Source organism: Ammospiza nelsoni, chromosome 27 (genome assembly GCF_027579445.1).
Source record: "Ammospiza nelsoni isolate bAmmNel1 chromosome 27, bAmmNel1.pri, whole genome shotgun sequence".
NCBI classification, from domain to species: Eukaryota; Metazoa; Chordata; class Aves; order Passeriformes; family Passerellidae; genus Ammospiza; species Ammospiza nelsoni.
The window spans coordinates 1060605-1085837 of NC_080659.1; the positions used below are offsets into that span (position 1 = coordinate 1060605).

Here is a 25233-nt window from a genome sequence, read left to right on the forward strand (position 1 = left end):
CCCCTTGGCAATGGCACCGACGTGGGTCTCCCCAATCACACATCTACCTGCAGCCAGCCAGGTTTACCTCCTGGTGGTTAAAGAAGTAGAAAAGAGACCAGACGATCAAACCTTTAAAAGTAATTTATAAAGAACATTTACATTCAGTAGTACAAAATGATGTAGCATTTCAATATCCCTCCTGAGCACAGCACCTGCAGAGAGGCGGGACCATACGCTCAGATCACAGCAAACACAACATGTGCTTCCAACTTTCAACTGTCACAGAATTACAGAATTTTATGTGTTGGAAGGGACCCACAAGGATCATTGAGTCCAATTCTAAGTGTTGAGAAACAGCTGTCTGGACTTCCCAGCTCTTCCAATGTGATTTGTGTGGGTACTCCTCCAGCCTGGGCTTTGGAGCTTAGGGGCAGTAAGTAGGGACTGAGATCCACACATTACAGAACTGGTCACTGGCACAAAGAGTACCTCCCTTGAGAAGACCATGTTTTATCTTATGCCTTTCAAAAGCTTTCATTTCACTGTACTCAGTTTTAATTTTGTGAGTGCATACAGGGCACCTGTTTTCTCAGAAGAGGTATCCCAGTGATAAGATTTGTCACTCATCAGCCATAATAATTACTGGCAATAGGTCAGGGCCTCCAGAGGCTGATCCAGGCCAAACAGATTCCTATCAAACATTAGGTGGGTAAAACTTTACACTGCCAGAGTTTATCCACCTTCTTATTTTTAAAGTATTTTTCAAGATTAACACATTTGACAACAATTATGGTACAGTCTTAATACAAGTCAAACCACTTTGATCCCTTGCTATCTGTTTTGAGGCTACAATCTATAGTAAGCTTTTACTGAAGGAAGACAAAAAACTTCCTTCAAATATCCACTGGCTATAAACACCTTGGTTTATGGGAAGCAGGAATTCAGCTACAATACTGCAATTGCACTCCAGTTTATCTACACAGTGAGCAAAACTGTTTCTACTGATGGTGGCCTGGGGTTGCTGGAGGCCAGGCCAGCATCACAGGACAGCAGCTATCTTTCCTTGGCATGGCCATTGGCACGGTGGGCTCTGTTGTCCAGGGGCTCAGAACCATTCCTCTGGATATAACCATTGCTTGTGACGTTGCTGAAACACGTGATCCCATTTTTCTCCTTTTCTCTAATTTTATCTCTTTCTTCATCCTTGTCACTTTCTTCTGTGTCACTTCTCATGTCCTTGTCCATCTACAAAGGCAGGTGAGTGAGAAGCCAGATAAACAGAGCAGTTGCACAAGCAGCAGTGATGGCTGAGCCACAGGCTGACCATGCCTCTGCTGCCTCAGCTCCCTTCAGCCTTCACATCACCCTTGGGAGCAGATTCTCCCTGCCTCTTTGCTTTCAGTCTCACTGGAATCTCATCTGTGACCCTGATACACATTCCTGATACACAGAATTCCTGAAATTAGGAATTACAGGCTGCAAAGCAGAGCAAAACCACAAATGCCCAGGACTGAGGACAACTGTGCAAGCCTGAGGAGATCCACGTTGCTGCCCTGGTCACTGGCAGGGGGGAGAAGGAAGGGGAGGCAGTGAGTCAAGCTTGATTACACTTTCCAAAAGGGACAAGGAGCTAACTTGTGCCTACATGGCCTGGGTGGCTGCAGGCTGACAACACTGGGGACAGGCTGGAAACATGCCTCCCAAAGGCTCAACACAAAGCCACTCCACTCTGACTGCATTCAGGTTTATGGTCAGGTTTTTCCTCTTGTTCATTGACTGAGAGACCTATAATCCACTCCTAAGTATTTAATTATCTGCCTTAAAAGGAAAGCAAAAAAGAAATAATGGGATAAAATGACAGCTTAGAAAAAAACAGCTCAGCACTTCCTGGCTTCTCAGGCTGTTTCTACTCTGCCATATAAGATGCCAATATTGGGGACAAATTCACAGTGTCACATTCCTTGTAGGATAGAGGGGAAGCTGCAAACCCCTTCTGTGACCTCAGCTTTAGAAACTGCTCAGGGGAAAATCAGGTGCTGCCCAGAAATTTAGTCTCCATTTATGGCTGTCCATTCTTCTTGAGATCTCCCAGATCATACTGAGAACTCTATTTCAGCTCATGCTCTTTCCAGAGATCACTACAACCAGATGCAGACAGGATTTGTAAAAATCTAAATTTGCACTGAATTCATTCGACCTCCAAGGACAATATGGGTGGGAGATAGGATCTGCTGTGAACAACCTGCACCTTGGATCACTCTGGAACTGACAGATCAGGAAATATGCAGGAGTCTGGACCTGCAGCATAAGGACAAATAATAGTCAATATTACTAAATATACCCATTTATAGCCAGAGAATGTGGCTGAGGCCTTAAATCTGGCAAGATTCCCAAAGGAACTATAAAGCTGCTCTCTCTATGAGGGAATGAAACTTGTACTTCAGGATCTAGGCTGAGTACTAATTGCTTGGGATTAGGAAACATCATGTGAGAAGGTGGTAAAGATTATTCTGTAGCCAGAGAGGAAAACCATGGAGACCAGAAAGGCCTGCAAGAAGAACATGAACTGATTGCAGCAAAAGTTTTGTAGCTCTCAAAGAGAGAATGTCCTGTATTCTTGCTGATATTGCTTTGGGCTACAAAATATTGTCATTGAAACAGATATGTTTAGGACAATTCTTTTTTGCTTTTTACTGTTCAGTACAGAAAGCTTTCAAATATATTTTTATATCAAATCTGGCATATCCATTTTAGATAAAATAGGAAAAATTCTGGACATGCTTCAGGATCTTCTTCCCTGATGGTTCTTTACTTTCAAATAAGACTATTTATTACCTCATCATTTTACACTACAGTAACGGCAGTGGTAATTCAGCCCACACAAAAACTAGGAAAACAATAAAAGGCAGTTGTATCTTCATTTCCAGCCCTGTTTCCTGATCTGCAAGTAATTTGCTCTGTGCTACCTTAAGGGAAGGCAGATAAAGAAATTGGGGACAATCAGGATAAAGAGGAGCCTTTAATGATTGCTCTCAGTTCCTGTAAGAGAATTCCAGTTGGATACTAATAAAACAAATCATCCTGGGCTCTGAGGTCACTTGTCACAAGGCACTGACTGCTCGCCTTTGGACTGCATCCTTGGCACGTGGCCAGCCATGGCTTTGATTTTGGGAACATGCTGAGCAGCACTTTGGTCTCACAGCAAATACTACAGGCCAGAAAGAATGGGATGTGGGATGCATTCCATTTCAGTTTATACAGCTGGAGCTCAGAAACTCATCTCTGGTTGCTTTGTGCCTGTTGAGCAGCACTGCCAGGTGAAGTATGGAATGGATCATAATTTGGGCATGCCTGTTGCCTTCCACTGCTGGAAGAAGAGCCCAGGCAGCTAGTTTAGACAGAAATACCTACTGTGTGAAATTGCATTCAAAAATCCTGTACAATAAGGGAAACACTTTTACACTGACCTCACCAGTCATGACAATTTCCTCTTCCTTGATTTCTTAGTCTTGTTACAAATGCAAATCACACTGCACAAAGTGTTGGGATTTTTACCCAGATGTCACTGGCATTGTTCACAGACATCTCTCCTGGAGTCCAATCCATATTTTTGTTGAATATTTTTGAAGAAGTGGACCCAATATTGTAGTGATTCATAAAAAATTTTTTGGTCAACTTCCCCTAATACAACTGAGTTTCCTTCTACCTCACTGTTGGAAATACGCATATAGAATTTCAATAGAACAATAAGGAATCCACGCCAGATGGACCCCTGTATTCTCAAGCAGTCTAGGTGGACCCTCCCTCCCCATGTGATGCAAAGGACAGTGCAAGCTGATGCGTACCGTGCCCTGGAGGATGAACTTGTAGACCATGTGAATAATTAGGCAGGACCAGAAGACATGGAGCAGCTGCAGAATCATCAGGAGAACATTCACAAAGTAGTATCCAAAGAAGGGCTGGAATATCTCCATGGAGTAATAGTAGGTGTTATAAAGCACTCTGCAAAACAGAGGGGATTGCAGTGGAGGGAAAGCATGTGGTTAACAGGGCCACAATTAAGCCCCAGAAATTTGTAGTCACAGAGGAAGTTTCAGATCAGCCTTTCCATCTTTACCTATCCCAGCTCTCAGTTCCCCACCTGAGGTACACGGGATGGAGCCAGGCTCCAGGACTGCTCCATGAACCCAAAGAGCAGCCTTTTTACCCCAGGGCAGGTGCAAAGGGGCAAACCCATGCTCCAGGACTAACACCAAAGGCTGCAGCCCCAGATAATCCTGCTGTCTCTCAGGAGGGAGCTCCTCCCTGTCCCCTCACTGAGCAGACTCACGTGTAGGGGTAAATGACCAGGCGGCTGATCAGGAAGACAGCTGAGAAGATCATAAAGAGGCTGTCACAAGTTCTTTTCCACTTCATGTAATTGAATATCTTAGTTGGCTGGAAGGAGAAAGAACAATTAAACAGCAGCCAAGACAGCATCTGCACACACTCCAGGGGGTTAATGAGACATGTGTGACACAATCTGCATGCAGGTAACCACAGCTCTCAGCTGGGCACCCTTGGCTGAGTCAGCAGAGCAGCAGAGGATCTGAGGAACACCCCAGTGCTTGGCCTGTGTTAGACAGAAGGCCATTCTGTGACTGAAGAGCACCATTGCTGATGAGGCTCTGCGTGGCTCACCTCTAAGAAGCAATCAGAAGCATCATGAATCACCATCACCAGTGTCCCAATGCGGATGTAGTTGGCACAGTATGAAAAACTGATCAGGAAGATGGTTGCAGCATGATGGACTATCTGCTCCTTGAAATCCTGATGAGAAGGGGAACAGCAGAGAATAAAACACATAATGTACCTCCTGCCCCAGTCTAAACGTGGTTCCTGCAGGTAGCAACGATATCTCTCTACCTAGTGACTAGGAAACCTCCCTCTACAAAGTCTTACCCACATAATTATTTTACCAAATGTATTCTAAAAATGTAGGCAACCAAGAGACCCAGGAATGAAGAGCTTGTGGTGTAAACTGAGGATCTCACAACAAAGAACACTCTTTCCCTCCACCAGCCATGGCCTGATGCTGCACCCTGTCTGTTGGGACACTGGCACCAGGAACACAAGCAGCTTTACTGGCAGAGAACCACCTCTTTGCCCGTCTCTGTGATCAGTGCAGCCTAGAAGAGTTACAAAAGAGCAATTTTTATATTTGGATTTTAAGTTTGGATTGAGAACTCTGCAGTACTTTGCACCTTTCTATATCAGGGCTAGTGTTCTCCACTTCCAATGAGTGGTAATGAAAATGCCTGTGAATGAGCAAGGAGAGACTGCCACGAAACCTTGACTATCACTATACACACACTCTTTGAGATCACTCTCCTAAGTATTCAGCTTGAGTCCTGGTTGTACTTGATTCTCCCCTGAGACTGCCACTCACCTTCCTCTTCACGTCAAAGGGCAAGGTGAACACCAGTGACCAGTAGAAGGAGAGCTCCAGCATGTAGTACCAGAACAGGGAGGGCTGGAGAGGCTGGGAGAGAGGGACAGACATTAGTGCAAGGGCTGGAAGTGAAAACTCCTTCCAAGGCAAAAGGCAAATGTAGTGGGTTGATGCTGACTGGATGCCAGGCAGCCACCAAAGCCACTCTGTCACTCCCCTGCACAGTTGGACAGAGGAGAGAAAATATGATAAAAGGTTCATGAGTTGAGATAAGGACCAGGACAGATTGCTCATCAAATATAGTCATGGACAAAGCAGACTCTAATTAGAGATATGAATTAAGTTAATTGCTAACAAAATCAGAGCATGATCATGACAAGTGAGATAAACCCTTAGAAACACCTTTCCCCCTGCCCCTCCCTCCTTCCCAGCTCCACCTCAAACCCCAGTTATGCAAGGACATGGGAATGGGGGTTATGATCAGTTCATCACCCATGGCTTCTCCTGCTGCTCAGGGAGAGGAATGCTTTCCCTGCTGCTCTGTGGGGTCCCTCCCATGGGAAACAACTCTTCGTTAACCTCTCCAGTGTGAGTCCATCCCACAGGCAACAGCTCTCTGTGAACTGGCACAACATAAGCTCATCCCACGGAGAACAGTCCTTCCCAAACTGCTGCGGCGTGGGTCACCCTTCTATGGGGTGCAGTCCCTCAAGGACAGGCTGCTGCAGCACAGGGGCAGGGCTCCTCTCCCCACGGGCCTCCCACGGGGCCACAGCCTCCTCAGGCATCCCCCTGCTCGGATGTGGGCTCCTCTTCCACAGGCTGTGGGGGATCTCTGCACCTCCATGGATCCCCAGGGGCTGAGGGTGGATTCTCTGTGTCCCCCTGGGATCTCTGCATCCCCCATGGATCCCCAGGGGCTGAGGGGGGATCTCTGCATCCCCATGGATCCCCAGGGGCTGAGGGTGGATTCTCTGTGATCCCCCAGGATCTCTGCATCCCCATGGATCCCCAGGGGCTGTGGGGGATCTCTGCACCTCCATGGATCCCCACGGGCTGAGGGTGGATTCTCTGTGTCCCCCTGGGATCTCTGCATCCCCATGGATCCCCAGGGGCTGAGGGTGGATTCTCTGTGATCCCCCAGGATCTCTGCACCTCCATGGATCCCCAGGGGCTGAGGGTGGATTCTCTGTGTCCCCCTGGGATCTCTGCATCCCCATGGATCCCCACGGGCTGAGGGTGGATTCTCTGTGTCCCCCCGGGATCTCTGCATCCCCATGGATCCCCAGGGGCTGCAGGGGCACAGCTGCTTCACCCTGGTCCTCAGCACAGCCTGCAGAGGAGCCTCAGCTCTGGTGCCTGGAGCACCTCCTATCCCTCCTTGTCCACTGACCTTGGTGTCTGCAGAGCTGTTCCTCTCCCATTTCTCAGCCTGCTCTTCTTTGGCTGCAAGTACAACTGTGCAATAACTTTTTCTTTTTAAATCTGTTATCACAGAGGTGTTACCACTATTTGTAATTGGCCCAGCCTTGGCCCGTGGCACATTCAACTTGGAGCCACCAGGGATTGGCTCTGCTGGACATGGAGGAGGATTCTGGCAACTTCTCACAAAAGCCACCTCTGTAGCCCCCTGCTACCAAAAACAGGCACCGAAAACCCAATATTACAACCAAATCAACAACGCAGGCTCCCGCAGCTACAGGGGGAATTAGTTCAACTGAACAACACACTTGCTTACTAAATGTCATATGTGCCAAGATTAAATCAAACAGCAGGGGAAATTCAACTTTACCACACCATGTCAAACATTTAGGGAACCACCATGAAGACCGTGAATATTTTTAGGATTTCTTCAACATTATTCAGATTCCTGAGCAGACAGTAGAGAGTTGTTTTTAAAACTACATAAACCAATTCATTATGGTGGAGAAGGAGTAGCTGAATAAACCATTCCCTTTTTAGGCTTGAAGATGCTTCAGATACCCTGCACTCTGTCAAAAATTTTCCAGTTTAATCAAACTAATGGGGGGAAAATCCAACCCCAGCAGGAAATGTAATTCACATTCTTTTGGGTAAATTATCTGAGCTTTTACAGCTGGGAAACAGAAAGCTTAGACCCACTCAGCAAGATTTTGTTACTTAACAAGCAATTTTTGCTGTTGTTGCATTGTATGACCTCCTTAAACCTGAATCTATTTGATTAATAATTACTATGACTAAAGTGGTTTTGCAACCATTTTCAAAGGAGAATGAAGTATCGTGCTCCCTAATACCAACTGGTTATTTACGGCCTTCATAAATTCTAGTTTGTTTTCCTTTGCAGCACCAGCAACTGGCCACAAGAGGAAGCACAGCTGGATGCCCTGGGGCTTCCAGGGAGGATATGAACATCTCCCGAGCTGGTATGTGCTGGTCACACTCCAGGTTATCCAAACAGGAGCTCTGGATCAGAAGCTATTTTTTCCCCCAGACATCAGACTGTTGGGGAGAACTGGTGTTTCTTTTGTCATTGTCTGTAGCACACGGCATGGTCTGTTTAGTAGAAATTGTAATTAATGTATTTGTTGTTCCTGCTAATACACAGGTTTGTCCTTGACTTGCTTTTTGCCAGTGGGACATGACCAACCCTGGTTTTGGTCTTTTCTGGTTGTTACAAATGTTGGAAAATGAGTGTGCACTGGATTTACATGGAAAGGTTTTGCTAGAGGGGTGAGGGCAGGGGTGGCTTCTGTGACAAGTCAGAAGCTGCCCCCTGTCCAACAGAGCCAGCTCCAGACACCTCCAAGATGGATCTGCCACTGGCTCCATGAATGATAGTGCCAGCAGCTCAAGGACGATGCATTTAAGAATGGGAAAAACTGCTGGGCAAGAGTGGTGTGGAGAGAGGAGTGAGAATATGAGATACAGCTCTGTAGAGCCTCAGGTCAGTGCAGGAGGAGGAGGAGGAGGAGGAGGTCCTGGTGCTGCAGCAGAGACTCCTCAGCAGGCCATGGTGATACAGGCTGTGCCCTGCAGCCCATGGAGGGAGCAGAAATCCACCTGCAGTCCCTGGAGGAGCCCTGACTAGAGCAGGGGGACGTGGCCTAAGGAAGCTCTGAGCCTGTGCAGACCCTGTGCTGGGACAGGCTCCTGGCAGCACCTGTGGACCTGTGCTGGACCCAGGATGGAGCAGTCCATTCCTAGTGGAGTGCATCCTGTGGGAAGGACCCACAGTGGAGAGGTTCATGGAGAGCTGTCTCCCACCGGAGAACCCCGCTCCAGAACAGGAGGAAGGAGCAGCAGAGACAAGATGTGATGGACTGACCACAACCCCCATTCCACATCTCACTGCACCACTGCAGGGGAGGAGGTGCAGAATGTGGGGGGGAAGTTAAGCCCAGGAAGAAGGGAAGGGTGCAGGAAGGTGCTTTTAAGATTTGGGTTTATTTCTTATTAAACTACTCTTATTTCACTAACAGTAAATTAAAATAATTTTTCCCCAAGTCAAGCCTGTTTTACCTTTGATGGCAACTGGATATGCTCTCTCCCTGTCCTTATCTCAACCCATGAGCCTTTTCTATATTTTCTCTCCCCTTTCCATTTGAGGAGGGGAGAGAAAAATGGGCTCGGTGGGCACACTGTGGCCAGCCAGGGTCAGTCCATCACAGTGTGCCCTTATGGAGGCTCCCATTGTTTGGACAAGACATGGATCACAAGTGTACAGAGCAGGAGACTGAGGGAGCCAAGTGATCCTTGCAGTCTTACATTCCTATTCAAGCCCCACTTGTTTGTATGGTTTAATTTTTACACAGAACTACAGACTTGCATCTAAAATTTTTGTGTTCAAGCAATACTGGATTGTTCAGAGACTCATCCTCCAAGGCACTGCCTCACTCTTCAGTCATTGGTCCCATTACATTTCCTGTGCCTCATGCTGTTAGAATTGGGCATTACTTTTCTCTTTATGGGTTTGCAACCTCCATATACAGTCAAGGGGTCTTGCTCTAGCTTTGACTGTCAGACAAAACCCCTGGAACAAAAGTCTTCATTTTCTCTTGGTAGTGACAAAGTGCTCTGCCAATTCATCTTCTCTTGCATTAGATGAGACCAGGTACAAAGATGTTCTCTCCAGATGAGGGTCTGACTTTGAATTCTTAGGTCTTCTGTGTCTGAATTTAATTCAGTGTCCTCTTTTTGTCACTATTATAATTTGATTTTCAAAAAATACAGAGACACAATACAAGACTGATAACAGCAATTCTCCTTCTTGTGTGACTCACCTGTTGTGGATATCCTGTCCAGCACTCTCTATGGTCCCAAAGCCAAGGCTTCTGCAATAAAAATGCAACACGTATGTGAGAATATCAGAGGAGTTCTTTACTTATCAGTTGTCTAATTCCTTTAGTTTGTTACTACTATAGACTTTGCTGTCTTTTATTACAGGCAGAGCTGGTCTCACTGTCTGGAATCCAATTGCCAAGAGATTTCCACTACAAGGACTGGCATCTGCTTGTGACATTTCCAAATTGTGGCTATTTGCCTGAAATCTCACACACTATTTAACTGTTCCAAATAAAATAGCTCAGAGAAGACTTCTTCCAACTTTTTACCATCTTCTACAAGCTTGAGGTGGTGGTGATGTTCTGAACATTTAAAAATAATCTTACAAGTATTTCATTAGGAATACCTGTGATTTAGACAATAACACTTAAATGTGGATAGAAGGTTGAAAACTGGTGTGTCAAGTATGTGTTTTTTTCCTTTAACAGTGAAGGTTATGCTGCAGTTTGTTAAGTAATGAACCTCTGAAAAGATCCTGCTCTGTTCAATATAAAATTGGTAGTTTGGAACTTGGCAGTTTTGAAACCTTTATAGAAACATGGCAACTGCAGTGCCCAAGAGTCCTCCCTGCATGGAGCTGTGTCCAGGCTGGGTCAGAGCTCACAGAACACAGCAATGCCTCACACCTATGGGGGTAACTTTCTTTAAGTTCTACAGGGTTCCAGGTATCAGAGCTCAGGCAAGAAGGCAGCATTGCTTCTTCCCACTGAGCACTGCTGGTGTGTGGGAGATACAGAGGCAAAGAGGAGGCAGCGGTTTTAGGTGCAGGGGTAATTTGGAACAGACACGGTTCCTGCTGACTGGGAGTGAGGTTGGGAATAGAATTTACAGCAAATACATGTGCAGAAGCAGGAGAGATGTGTGATATAGAACCAGAAAGCACAAAGCAAAAACTACCAAACAACTATGGCATACTGTTTACCTAAGCTAGAAAGGAACTCCAGATCCCTGAATTTCATAATTCCTCTATTCTCAGCAAATATAGCTGATTTCTAGTGGCCTGCTGGAAGATAACTTTCCTTTGTTACAGGCTGTTTCACTGACTTACATGCAGAGGTTTTTGCTGCCAGTCTAAAACTACTAATGCAGAATTTAAACATTTGTTTTTTTCCTAAAGAAAGAAGTGAGTTTCACAAAAACAAACACACATTTAAAAGCTACCCAGGTTACAAAATAAACCTGTGAAAGTCAGAAAATTTCACAAGTATATTATATATATATATATATTTCACAGGTATATATATAACTTGTCATGTTAATTCTTTGTCCTTCTTTTTAAAGTAGTCATTTTAGTACAATTTAGGTAACAGAATAATATATTTTCTACAGGATCTAGAGGCACTATCTGTAGGATGGATGTCTCCCTTTTTTGTGAAAATTGTAAGATGTGTGTTGAATAAAGACATGGGTCACAAAAAGTGAAAATGGTATTTCATCCATATAATGGACAGACAACATGCTGAAGAATATGATTTTGTCCCTTCTTGCCATAGGGCTCTTGTATAATGCTAAGTAGATCATGCAGACCAAATTTCAGTAGCTGGTCTCAAGGAACAGTCTTCTGCTTTGATGTACAGATCCACAGAACACTGCAGATACCTTCACTCCTCACCTAGCTCATCCTCTATTCCTCATACTTTTGAGTACCTTAAAATCTGACTTAAAAGTCTGTGTAACTTAGAAGTCCTTCAGGTGCTACAATGAGAGGTTACAAGGAGAGTTTGTGCCTGTTGCCTTGGGATGTGCACATTTTACATCGCTTAACTCATCAAACTGTACCAGAAGACTTTTGCAAATCTCACCCAGGGAACCAGGCACAGCGAAAGAGTCAGGGGAGCCTTGAAAACAGAGGCAGCAAATGGCCACTGCCCCAGTCCCAGCTCAGTGACCACAGCTCAGGGACAAGAGCACACCCACGGCTCCTGTCACCACTTCTGCCTGATGAGGCAGTACAAATTGTATGAAGAGAACTCACAACCAATCACATCCTGGGTAAGGAAAACAAAATTAGCAGATACAATTATTAAATTGCAGTCCATGCTCCAAAGGAAGCCAAATTTATTTGCCTTAAAGAGGTATTAGGTACAACACACAAACAGGCCCTGCAGCTTCCAGCTTAGGTAAGTGTTCTATCTCCTACCCTACAGAAATTTACTTTTATACAATCTCAACTGCTTTCTGCTTTGCCAGAAGAAGAGGAAACATCTTGGTTCTGGAGTCCTTAAAATAGGCATGGCCCAGTATGTCTGCAGCCTCCTAAGTGTGCTATGCAGGGGATACACACCAACCTGTATGGAAAACCTCTAGAAGAAGATCTGAAAAGGCATGTTTGACAACAAACTCTGCCATTCCTGCAGGCATTGGCTGGGGAGAACAGCAGGTGACTGTGTGTGTACTCACATCATACAGCACAGTGAGTCCAGTGAAGAAAGAAATGATGTAAAATGTAAATCTCCAGCTACAAACAAACAAAAAAAAGGGCATTAGAATCCCATTCATTAACCCCTGAGCTGCAAGTCTGTGTATCCTCACACTAATTAAAAGAATTATAAACACTAATAAGGCAAAGACATGTTAGTATGTTCAAGGTTTGACCAAAACAGGACCAGCTCTTTGCATTTTACCAGCACATTTCACAGACTTCACAAAGAGCAATTCCTTTGCTGTAGAGATGGCAGAGGACACAAGAATCTTGCTGACTAAAATTCTGAGGAGAATAATCCCAAAGCTTCCCAGCAGTAGCAGATGCATTTCCAAAAGTGAAACAATGCCAATCTCTCTCCTAGGCCTTTGGAGATCCAGACCGCTAAATTTGTTATCATGTACAGTAACTAATTACTGTCATGTTTGGCCCAGTGAGGAGCCAGAAATGACTTTCCAACATTAAACCCACACAGAAATACAACAAACTGTTTGCCCAGTTCAGTGGACAGAGGCAGGTCACCCGAATATTCACACACATAGTAAGGAATGGAGGAATTTCAGCCCAACTGAATAAACAAGTTATTAATAAATGAACCAAAGGAAATATGAAAAGGAGTAAAACTGTCTAAACTAGTCCTTTAATTTCCAAAAATCTCCATAACAATTCAGACATAACTGCATTTTGAGAGACTCCACCTGTCAATGAAAGCCCCAGGAATTCCAAGATAAAAATAAACTGTAAAGCTGCTGTGTCACATCAGAGAGACATTCTGTCTACAGACTGCACATGGCAACAGAGGGCCAGGGGAAGGACTCTATCCTCAGAGGGCTGAGGCAGAAAAGGATTTACGGTTTCCTACTTACTGTTACTATTTACTACAAGTGCAGGGAGAGCTGATATTTCATCCAGATGGAGGGAGAATAAACATTGTTTATAAATAAACAACTCCTTATTCCCTGTTTCTGTAAATATTTGTAACTATATGGAATATTAGAAATAAATAATACACATCCTTTTCTTTTTGAATTAGGGTTTTTATGCAGGGGTTTCAAATTACAGGTGGAGTGTTAAATTGAGCACATGCTGATGAGCCCAAAGTTGATGCCTACCCAAAGGATACAGATACACACTTTTAGACAGATGAACTCCAGGTGTAGTACTATTTAGATAGATAGTACTCCAGGTATTTAATGATTTCTTTTGCTTATGTGGCTTTCCTGGGGGAGCCCAATTCCTTACACAAATAGCAGAGCAGCCCCTTGTAAATGAAGCGTTCCAACCAACCTGTGGAGAACCCTCCTCTTCTGTGGAAAGCTGAGCCAGGACTGGCATGCAAATCTGTCTGTCCTGAAATTTATTTTGTGCCTCCACATAACAAGGAGGATTTCCACACAGTTGTTTCCAAGGGAGTTTTTGCTCTTTGCTCACAAACTTGCACCCCAGTGGAAGGATGCTGGTTTGTGACTTCCAGGATGCTGAAGAAAAACGACAGCAGAATCCAATCCAGCCTGCTGCCTGTAGCTTTTGAAAGCAACAGTGTGCAAAATAGTTGCAGAAAAGGTGCAGCAGAAGGAATCTATGCAGAAAGGGAAACTATGGGGAAGGCAACAGAAAGGATGCCTTTATAATAGGAACTGAAGCAACAGCAAAGCACTAAGATGTAAACAGCAGAGAGTTTCAGTTTCAAATGTGTGTCAAAGCAGGATGCCAGTGTAACGAAGTCAGGAAAGGTCAGAAACAAGGGCCTGATAAGGAATAAAGGAACAACAGCAAAAGGAGATTTGGGATTGCAAATAAGGGGAAAAAGCAAGAAATGTTTCTGTAACAGAGAAGCAGCAGAGAGTAATAGCAGAGCCAGGTGGGTCAGGGAGACCCAAGATGCTTTCTGTGGAGGGAGCTGGGATCTCTGCACAGGGATGGAGGGCACACGGGGAGCTGGGATCTCTGCACAGGGATGGAGGGCACACAGGGAGCTGGGATCTCTGCACAGGGATGGAGGGCACACGGGGAGCTGGGATCTCTGCACAGGGATGGAGGGCAGGGGGAGGCAGTGAGCTGCCTGTGGAGCTCAGCTCCCATGAAAACCTGGGTTCATGGCTTGTGCTCCTGCTCACCAGGCCTCGCTGAACTTCTTGGACAGGCTGGGCCGGTCCATGTTCCTCCGGTGCCGGAACCACTTCTCCACCTTCCTCACTGGCAGGTCACATTGCTTGGCTAAACTGAGCAGCTCACCCTGGAAAAGAGGAGAGGCAGCAGGCTCAGATCCAGATTCAGAGGTCAGACAGGGCATTATCTCATCTGGCCCACCACAGAGCCCAGCTGGGGCCCCTGGCCAGCCTAAGTCTGTTCAAGCCAAGGCATCTTTCTGAAAGCTGTCCACTCCCAGTGTAAAGATCTTGGTTAGCAGAAAATCTTTCCATTCTCCTCTAATCAATTGGTTATAAATACTAATGTTGAAAGTTTTCATTTTTATGTTAACTTCCCCATTTTTAAACTGGTCTTGTCCCCTCACATGATTTTGTAGCCTAATCACTTCCTCACCCTGTCTTCAGGGATCAAATCCTTAAAATCGGTCACTCCAATAAAGATCACTGCAGCTTAAATCCTATTTTATGGTTCTGCACTGAACCTTGTCACACCTCTCAGCAATTCTGACACAGTATCACGGTGGATGTCATAAGCAGAGGCAACATCATTTTCCTACTGGATATTCTCCTCTTGCAGTAAACCTGTTAGGGGCAATTCTTCAATATATAACTCACAGAAATCCTGCAATTACCTTCCTTCTTGTCCTTAGGCTGTTAAGAGTTTGTCATGTTTTATATTCCTACTAGGAGGTGTCATCATGGATAACCTTATTTTTTAAGTAAAGCAATAGTTTTTCATGGAATGCATTTACCTGAATTAGTATCATGTGAGACTGGCCTACATACTTTAAGCATGCTGTACAAAAATAAGTTGATTACCAATTTTCAGATATGCTGCTTTCAAATGTGCTGTTTTATGAGCCCTTTTCTGGAGGTGGAGACAAATGGAGATGCTAATTTACATTCTCTAACTGCTCCATCATGTGGAATTCTCCCGAGAAATGGCTGCCAAGAACTGCAAAATCTCACATTGTACTGGACAAGTAAAAGCTGCCTCTGAGCAGTGGCGTGAGAGCTCCTGGGAGGGGAAGGGAGCAGCAGACTGGCTGAGGTGCACCCAGCGAGGGGAGAGAGCCGAGCAGCAGCTCCTGCTTCACCTCACACTGCTGTCGCATGGTGAGGGTCTGTGCCAGTGTCCCAGATCTGCTGGGGAAAAGCACCACTTAGTGCAACAGGGGTGCAGGAAGAGCCACAGGAAAAACCTGCTGGCAAAGCCAGGCCTTGAGTTAGATCTCTGACACAGCAGCAGTTACACTGAGAAATGTCTAGATTTTGGGGACAGAAAGGCAAGAGGAAGGTCAACCACTGATAAGTGTCCCTCAGAACACTCCTTCTCACTGCTGCAGAGATGGGCTGGCTGCACTACCCAGATCAATGCCTGCATTTTAATTTTAGCCTCTTCTCCTTTATTTCTAACTTGGTACTGCATATCCTGGGGCTCCTCATGCCCCACTGCAGCAAAACCATGCTGCAATAGCCTTGGTGAAGCAATGTGTTTGGAGCAGGATTGTTCCTTGGGAATGGAACCCATGGTGAGCACCCTACTCACCCATCCTCTGTAAGAGTTCACAGCTGTTGCTTTGAGGCCAAGAGAAAGTCTATAAAAACAAGCTGAAATAAAATCAGATTGATTTCCCTACAACAGAGTTCACACTCAGGGACTTCCCTGACCAGGCTGAATTCTAATATTGCCTGAAAAATCATAATCCCGCTAGTGGTTTTTTCCATCAGCAGCAGCCATTATAACTCTGGGTCATCTTGTCAATTTCTTGAAAAACACTTTTCTTACCCCTCAGGGGAAAACTACCCACCAGTTGTGTTAGCAGGTTTCTGAAGCCCCTCCCAATCTCTGTGATGATGGCCAAGACTTTGGCTTCTTGCAAGGCCAATCTCAATCTCAGGGATTGCATGGCAACAGAACCCAGACCCAGTCTAGGACTGGGAGATCAAGCAAGACACGAGGGCTGAGCTGCAGGGATTGGCAATGTGGGAGCTCAAGGGAGCTGATTGTTTTCAGGATTTGCCAGTGTATGAAAAGAGGCCATCACAGAACGGCTGGGGCAGGAAGGGACCATGGGAATCATCTCATCCAATGGGCCCTGCTCAAATGGAGCTGCCTGCAGCCAGGTGTCAAGGACCATGTCCAGAGAGCTTTGAGTTTTCCCAAGGATATAAATTCCCCAGCCCCCTGGGCACCCTGGCAGTGAGAAGGAGTCCTTGTTGCTCAGGCAGAGCCCCCAGTGCTGCAGCCTGTGCTGGGTGTGGGTGAGCAGGGACAGGAGCTGCCACTGCTCAGGGCTGATGGCATCAATGGCAGCAGGACCCTCCTGGAGCTAACCAGGGCCACAGTGCTCCCTTTCTCGAGCTTCCAGACAGGAACGGCATTGCTAAACCTCAGGATTCCAAATGGGATTTTCTTTGGCTAAAGACACTAAATCTACAGGAAAGCAAAGGAAGAAGGGACTCACCTCTTTAGGGTTCTTGCAGCGTGTGCTATAGAATGTTTCCAGCACAGGGTTGGGCTGAGCTTTTGGTCTCTGCTTGTCTCTCACACCCAATTTGGCACTGAGGGGCAGGGCTATGGCTCTGCAAAAGGAAACATAAAGGGTCAGCCAAAAGTAGTACAGTGATTTCTGATTTTGCAGCACTGTTAAAACACGGTGCAGTAAATAACAGCTGCATCCCACATGTGAATCTAAATATGAGTATTATGTTGAGCAGGTAAAATCACAAACTTACAGTAGAAACTGTTGGACTTGCACCCTACTGCTCTGAGCTCTGTGCTGTGATATTCAAAATTACATGAGGTTGGCAAATGCAATATCCTGCTTTGTCAGCTTCTGAATCACCAGTCACGGGCCTCTGGCATCCTTGCAGCTGATGGGGAGTACCACACTGGTGATAAGGCCTAAATGTTGCTCCCTGCTTGATCTAGAGCATGGAGCATACATGGCATTCACCTGAACCGAGGCCTAGGCTCAGGACCAGGAGGGAGGCTCTGCCAGAGGTGTATTTTTAATGCAGAAGAAATGTCCTGCTGAAACAGAAAGCCATTTGGTCTTTCCTGGAGTAACTTACCCCCATGTTTCCTAATATAAATCAAACACAGTTACCAGCTGTGCATCTTCAGTCTTTCACAGTGAAGAAATAAAGAAATAAACAACAACAACAACAAAAAAACACAAACAACAAAACAAACAAAACCCTACATAAATAGAAAAAAGTTATCCAAGGAAAGCTGTTCAGAGAATTCCTGTGCTCAACAACTCAACTCCTCTACTACCAACACTCTTCTCTACCCCAGCATCAGAAAACATCCTCATTGAAGGTTAAGTGAGATCCTGCATAAATGCTGCAAAAAGAGGAAACTTGTCAAACAATTTTTTTAAATTTCCAAATAATCTGAATTTTACTTTAATTTCTCAAGAATTATCTGTTCTTATTAATTGGTGCCTTTTACGCACTGCCCCTGGGGAAGGGTCTCTGTGTTACTGCAAACTGGGGCTGAAGCTGTTTGAGCTGACAGCCCCAAGCAGAGGCAGCGAGTGCTGAGCCCACACCTGCTCTGCCTGGTCACTCCTGATGCCCAGGCAGGTCCTCTGATCCATTCTCCCCAATGATTTGGACACAGAAGAAGATTTTTTTCCTTTCACTTTGGTTAAAAAAAGCTGCAAAAGCTATTTCACTGTTCAGGTGCTTAAAGGTGTTCTACTTCAAAATAGTATGGGATATATTTATGGTTGTGATGGTCTGGTGTGGTTACCTGTGGTTTCTGCTAGTAATAGAGCTTATATCTTTAGGGACCATTTCAGGTCTAGAATCCTCCAGATGGGTCTTTCAGAAGTTTTCTTTTCAAGAACTCATTTCTGAATTTATTTATCAAACATTAAAAAAAAATTTATAAAAGACCCCCTACCTAAGGAATGCTGTAACTTCAGTTAAACCACAGGATGGGTACACATTTACTCACTCATATAACAGCTCTCACTTTTCTTTTGCACAGCCAACCCACCTGCCTGTGTATCAATTGTTCTTTGTCATTATCTTTGGGAAATTCCTTTGGCATTACTGGCTATAGGAACATTCAAAGATGTACCAAGGCCAACAGAAATTACATGTTTCTACCATAAAAGAAGGGCCAGGGCTAAGTGTGCTTGCTGGCAACAAGACACATAGTGATCACAAAAACATGGGGAAGCATTAACCAGTTTCAGTGAAATTTAGCAGCACTCAGGCACTGCTGCTGGGTGGCAAAGGAATATAATCATCACTGGGAATTCTGGGGTTTGGCTCTGACTGCTCTCAATAAACGTTTTAGGTACATCTAATGACTTTTTTTGGATATGAAGTGATTGGTTTAATAAGAGTGACACTGGACCAGCAGGTCCTGTGCTAAGAACAATAACACAGTATTTCAGCAGTATCCATAACTCCTCTGAAGTTGGGAAAACATCCACCTTAAGCTCTGCACTAAATCTTGGTTCTTACATTAAACATGGGCCTGATCTTTCTATTTCAAAGAACAGGCATCAACATAAGCACCTCTGAAGAGGAAGATGTAATAAATTATATTGTTGAAAACTGCCTTATTGCCACTTCTTCTCAGGCCATATTGGGAACTGCAATGTATGACAGTTTCCAGATACATTAAACAAAGAGAATGTCAGGTGTCAATGCAGTTTGCCAACAAATTTATTTTACTGAAAAGTATCCTGAAAATTTTCTTAATTTTGTTTAATCCCTGACTTCTCTGTATTTTCTGATGATTTCTTAAGGTTGTGGCATAAAATCTCTCTGTAACAGAAACAAGCCACTTGCAGTGGATGAAGTCAGGGTGTAACCAGTTACAATTACTTTGTTATTCAGGTTTTGAGTTTACCCATGATTTATGGAACCAATCCTACTTTTATGAACATCATTGGGAAAACAAAGCCTGAAATTCTTCCTAAGGGACATTTGCATGTGTTGGCTGTATGCTCTGACTCAGTTCTCAGTTCAGCCCTGTTCCAAGCACAGCCCTGAAAGGATGATGCTTGTACTGATTTCAACATCACAGATATGTCATCTCAGTGGCAGAGATGCCTCACCATGGCACTGTATCAGCTCTCTGCAGGACAAAAGGGTAAATCTGAGGACTAAACTGTCTCCTCTCAGAGTCAGACACAGCCAGGGAGATGATTCTCATCACCAGCCTGCTGCTCCATCAGTGAGCACATCTCACTCCATGTTTTACATGGCAGAGGTCTCACCAAGGCACTTTATTAAGTAATCACAGAACAAGCTGTCTTGTGCAAAACCTCCTGAAGCTGAAACTAAGTGGATTTATCATGAATGGGCTTAAACTCTCCCACCTTTCAAAAGTGGGCTCCACTCCTTCTGCAGAGGCTTTCAGAGCTAGTGTGAGGTAAAAGAAATATTTGACTTTGGAGGTGGGTTTTTAAAATATTATTTATAAGGGTGCCACTTGCAAATACCTTCAAGTACTAAGAAATGCAGAACCAGTCACAGCAGCAATCTGAACTTCTGTTCTTTGAACTGCACAGTCTCTTTTGGCCTCCTGCTTTCCTTTGGCAGAGGGCTATTGCTGTGCTCCTGGTGTAGTCTCTGCCTTCTCCTGCTCTCAGGAGAATGTTTCACACCAGTTAAACTGACTGCTCCATTTCATACAAGGCCTGGATTCACTACAGTGCTGCTGCTCAAACTGACTCAGGCCCATTTTCACTTCTTTTGCCGCATCCTTGCACCAAGCCCTGCCTGTAACACCTTAACAGGAAATTGTTTTCAGATCCTTCCTATTACTGATCAACAACAAAAGTCTCTATGCAAAATAAACTTTACAAAGATGCATTTCTAAATAAAATATTCAGAATTTGTGTCCTTTCCTTTTTCTGGTTTTGAGTTCAAGTATCTGTTCCAGGCTGATCAAGAGTGTCCATTTCTTTAAATGTACAACATATGGCTCACATCCTGGCACCACCCTCCCACAAAGAGACCGAGTATTTCTGACTAAAATCCTCTTCTAGTGAAATCTGGGACCTGTGTGGATTCAAATTCTCTGACAATTCCTTTCAATTGCTCAACACCCAAAAATTCCTGGACAAACCCCAAGTCGGACAAATCAAAAATTGTATGTAAAGTCTGGTTTTCAATGGCTTTACTATTTCTCAAAGGACTTTAGTTACCACATTTTACTAACCATGCAGGCAAGAAACACTTTACAATATTCCTTCAATATCATAGCTTTCCAAGAACTTAATTTTTACAGAAATGGTCTTAAACATTACATAACTAGAAGAGTAGCCAACATCCTTGCAGGACTACGCCCAGGGAAAAGTTCTGCTAAGTAAAACCAAGCTCCAAGTTCTGGTTGCAGGACGTATCTCCTACTCAGAAGTGCAATCTGGAAACATTAAAGGAACAGGGGAGCTTCCCAAGTTCTAGGTCCTCTCTTTTCTTAGGACATCATTAACTGCTTCCCCCAGTTCCTGCCTCAGTACTGTGGCACAGCTCAGCACTGCAGCAGAAATGGGATTTCTACTCTCCAGCCCTGAATCCACCGTTTCCCACCTTCCTCAGCACAAACCAGCTCGCAGGGGAGTTGCTTCACAACCGTGAGCTGTTTCTTCTCCCCCAGGGCTGCACCCACAACCTCCTGAGCTCTGCCAGGCACACCCAGCTCCTCTTCCCAAGCCACCACCTCATCCCCAGCATCGCTGCCTCTGGGACGGACCTTGCTGGCTCAGTTTTCCTCAGTTCAGCCAGCTGGTGCAAAGGAGAGGGAAATCCATCCTTTCACAAGTTTAATGCCTAAAAAAAAGGATGAAACAATTGGTCCCAGCACAGTGGCTGATGTGGCCAATGATGGCACACTGCAGAAAATCCTCCAGACTTCCCCTGCCTCTAATTTTTTACCTGGAGTTCTGACAGTTAAATCACATGAATCACATTATAACATGTCTGAAATCCCAAAGCAGACACCACCAGGAACTATCTAGAGAGAGAAAAACTTGGCACCCAATGCAGAGTTGCAGGTAATAGCTGGTGGTGGCTGAAGGTAGAATAAATTGCCACAGGGCAAGCTACAGCCACTAACCCCAAACCTGTCTCTAGTTACAGTCACTCATTTCAATCTGCAGACTGGATGTCCAAAGATATACAGTCAGGGTTATCTACACAGAAAACGAGAAATAAACATTTCCTTCTGTAGTTCTCAAACTTGGCGTAAATTATTTTAAACAGGGCCAGTGCCACTGTTTAAAGATACAGATAAGGCAATGGAGAAACTGAGGGCTGGATTCACACCTCACCTTCCCAGGGGAAGATTTCTTCTCCAGGATGAACTGGATGTGAAACAGTAATGATTCAGAATGAGAAAAAGTCATGCTGAAATAAATTACTGCAGAGTTAGGACAAACAAGAATACAGCTCAGAACACCGGCTTGTAATTTGCATAGGTAAAATAGTGCTATGATTACAGGTTTCCTGGACCTGTAAAATGGGCTTGTGATGTTATCTTTTTCAAGGGTGTGACATGCAGCTTTAATTTAATGAAGTTTGTGAATCAAAACAGCTTTAAAATTAATGAGTAGGACCAGGCCTGTGGAAACACTCCCAGCTGAGGCAGCACTTGGATGGGAAAGAAAAAATCTTTTTACTTGGCCATCGGCATCTAAAAGCAGATGAAAAAGATATTTAGATTGACTGGGAGTGGTGTGGCAGGAGGTAGGCAAATAAAGGGACAGGGTGGCAGAAGCACAGAAGCAGAGATGCTGGAAGGGGCTCTGGAGATGGCCCAGCCCAGCTCTGCTGCTCCTGCAGCTGCCTGGGCTGTGTGTTGTGTTGTGGATCTCTGCCCGTGCAGACTCCTTCCCTCTCTGGGGAAGCTGTTCCAATGTTTGACCACTGTCACAGTAAGAACAGAGTTTCTGTGTGTGCAGATGGAGCATCCTGCATTTCTGCTTGTGCCCACTGCTTCACGTCCTGTCAGGAGCCACCACAGGGAAGAGCTGGGCTCCTCCATCCTGGCCATGTCTTGCATGGGGAGCCATAAACTGCCACCAGTGGCATTGGTGGCATTCCAATTTCCATTCCCCATTTCCAGCTCCGCACCAGAAGAACATCTGTGTCACCCACCAGCAGGAGCAGGAATCCAGCCAGGTCTCTGCACCAGCAGGAAAGAAATGTGAGTCACTTGTGTTTTAATGGCTACCTAGAGCACCTTGGTTTCCACAGGAATAGAGGTAACCAAGATGCCCTGTACCCAGGAAAGTGGAGGACAAAATCCATGGAATTTACACTGAACATATTGTTTACAAAGAAGATATTTTAATTCCAATCTTGTATCATCCTAAAATGATTATTTCAGTAATTATTCACACATTTAGTTTTAATAAAATACCCCAACTCACAGCCAGTATTTTTAGATAAAAGCATTCTTATAGGAGAGCTCTGAATCATTTCAACTTCTATACGTTTTTCCAAGCTACCCTTGTGTCACAGAGAATCTGCAGAAGAAACATCCTTCTAGTCTACAGAAAAGCCCATTTCCATTTTGTTGTGCACTCACTTTTCAAAAGAGAATGATAAAACGCTTTTTTAAATTGTCGTTTCCCCCTCTTTCTAAACTTAAAACCACTGAAGATTTCAAATTATTACCTCTTCAGAGAGCTACTAAGAATACTGTGTTTTGAATATACTGAAAACCACTTTAAAGTGTAGTCAAAATCATGAAGGGGACTTGCTCTGCAGTCTTATCAACAGTTAATGCTGTAGTAAATCTGTTTTCCACCAGCAAATCATGTGTCACCAACCACATTAACTACTCACCAAACTGTATGAAGCAATGGCACCAGTTCAGGACTTTAATGATTAAGCTCAGAGTTAGTGACACCTGCAGGATTTCTTGCTATACTTTTGTCATAAGGCCCAAATTTTCTGTGCTGAAGTGTAATGTGAAAAACATTCAAATGGTTCTGGCCAGAAAGATTCTTGAGCCAGAGTAACTTCTTGTGCCAGCACTGGAGGATGATATCACAGAGTCTGCAAAAAGCAGCCCCACAAGCAGATTTGGTAGCAGAATGAGAGGAGCAGGAATCCTGGCAGCCCAGCACTGAAGGGTCTGTAGCAGCCTCAGGTCAGAGGCAGCAGCTGCAAACATCTGTCCGTGCAGAGGAGAGCAGTGCCCTGCAGCCCACGGGGTCAGTGCCACCCACCCTGCGCAGGCAGGGCTGAGGCCGGGGCACAGCAATCAGCCCAGCCTGATGCACCTTGCTCAGGTGTGTCTGGCAGTGCAATACTCCAGATCCCCATCACCCAGGATAAAGGAGACCTCACTGCATGATGGAGTGTTAACGTGATTTCTGCCACACTCAACCCAGAAACAGCAAGTAACATGCAACACACACAAACCAGCAAAACACACACATAAACCTGACCTACACTGATCTGTTTAATGTGTACAAAGTCACAGTGCTTGCAAATAGACCCTAAGGACAGGGTTTGTGCTCTACATTCAACACACTTCTTTAGCCAGTGCACAGGGCTGAAAGGAAGGGGCTGAAAAATGCCAGCACACTGTGACACGGAGTCTCTGGGGATCTCTTCGGTCATGCACTGGCACAGACAATAAAGCCAGCTTTTGGACCCAAACTGCTCCCATTGTACCTAAGAAACCACGAACAGTATTAAATAACTTACCTTTCAAAGGCACACCGAATGACTACCAAGATTAAAGCAAAAGGGATGCTGAGCAGGAGATCACGAGGCTGAGGGTAATGCGTGTCTTCAGACTCTTGCATGTCCTCCCAGGTGATTCCTGGGGGCAGCCAGAACTCGTGCTGCCACAGCCACTCATACAGAGAGCGAGCCATCCTGGAAGGAGGAGAGACCAGAACTGAGTGAGCCCTGCACACAGGAAACCTGTCAGCACAAGCCAAGCAAGGATTACACCCTTGCTGAGGTGGCATCTGGCTGTGGGACTGCCCAAAGAACTGATAACCTGTTCACAGATCCTGATTGTGTGCTTGGGAAATGCTGACTCCTGGCACCGAACCAAAACGGGTAAAATGGAGAAAAGTGCCTCAGAATTCAACAGAGTATTAGTGCCAAACTTCTCCATTCGGGATTCCTCTCTACAGCTTGGTATTGTGGGGATGTGGGAAGTCTGCTCTACTTTTTATGTATGTATCCTTATTTTGCAGTTTTTGATGTTTTGCATTTATTTGATTCTATTTACAGATTGTAATTCCATTTTGTGTGTGTGTGTGTGTGTGTGCATTATTATTCTGAGACTTTGCCTTGTAAAAGAAAAGAAATCAACTTTTTGCTTTGAATTATTAAGGAAGGTACTTCAGGTAAGAATTTTTGTGCTAGGTGGATTTTGTGCTGTGTTCTTAATGTAATTTTAAAGACTATGCTTGAATGTAGAATCTACATACATGATCAGTGAATTTAGCAGCAAAATGGACAGCAGAATGTTGATGTGACAATTCAACACACAAACACTGTTTCTAGATAACTCTACCTCATACAGAAATATGAGCTGCACCACCCTCCAATACACATTGCTCATTCTTAGCTGGTAACAACCAACATCCTAAACACAAGCTCTGAAGTCAAACAAACTCTGTGTAAGCACAGAAGAAGGAAATGTGAATGAAATGCCCCTTGAGATAATCAGCACACTGCACAGGAAATGCCACCTTAGGTAACTAGGGAAAAAGCATACAATTTAAGTGTCTGGCCAAGTATTATAAAGCTTCTCTTCAAGCACAGTCCCAAGGCCTGGCCTATTTTCTGCAAGAACTGTCTATCAAATCAAAAATTAATCAGTCATTTTATTTTGAAGATATCTTCAATTCTGATGCAATTTCTCTGTTAAACTCATTCTACAATTTTGGTATCTGAGGGATATTTTCTGAATCACAGCC

General features: G+C 44.7%; 1 protein-coding gene across 2 annotated transcripts in view; it reads right to left on the reverse strand.

The window, feature by feature from the left end:
- Positions 1-108: 108 nt before the first annotated feature.
- Positions 109-25233, reverse strand: part of LOC132084650 (ceramide synthase 4-like) — a 45234-nt gene continuing 20109 nt past the window's right edge. For both annotated transcript variants that reach the window (XM_059489861.1, XM_059489862.1), the window contains exons 2-11: positions 24002-24175; positions 16774-16891; positions 14273-14391; positions 12134-12191; positions 9673-9723; positions 5411-5503; positions 4663-4791; positions 4313-4419; positions 3828-3984; positions 109-1227 (exon numbers count right to left, since the gene is read on the reverse strand). In XM_059489861.1, coding sequence (XP_059345844.1) covers positions 1036-1227; positions 3828-3984; positions 4313-4419; positions 4663-4791; positions 5411-5503; positions 9673-9723; positions 12134-12191; positions 14273-14391; positions 16774-16891; positions 24002-24174 — 1197 coding nt within the window. In that variant the 5' untranslated portion in view covers position 24175 and the 3' untranslated portion in view covers positions 109-1035. The remainder of the gene's footprint in view (positions 1228-3827; positions 3985-4312; positions 4420-4662; positions 4792-5410; positions 5504-9672; positions 9724-12133; positions 12192-14272; positions 14392-16773; positions 16892-24001; positions 24176-25233) is intronic.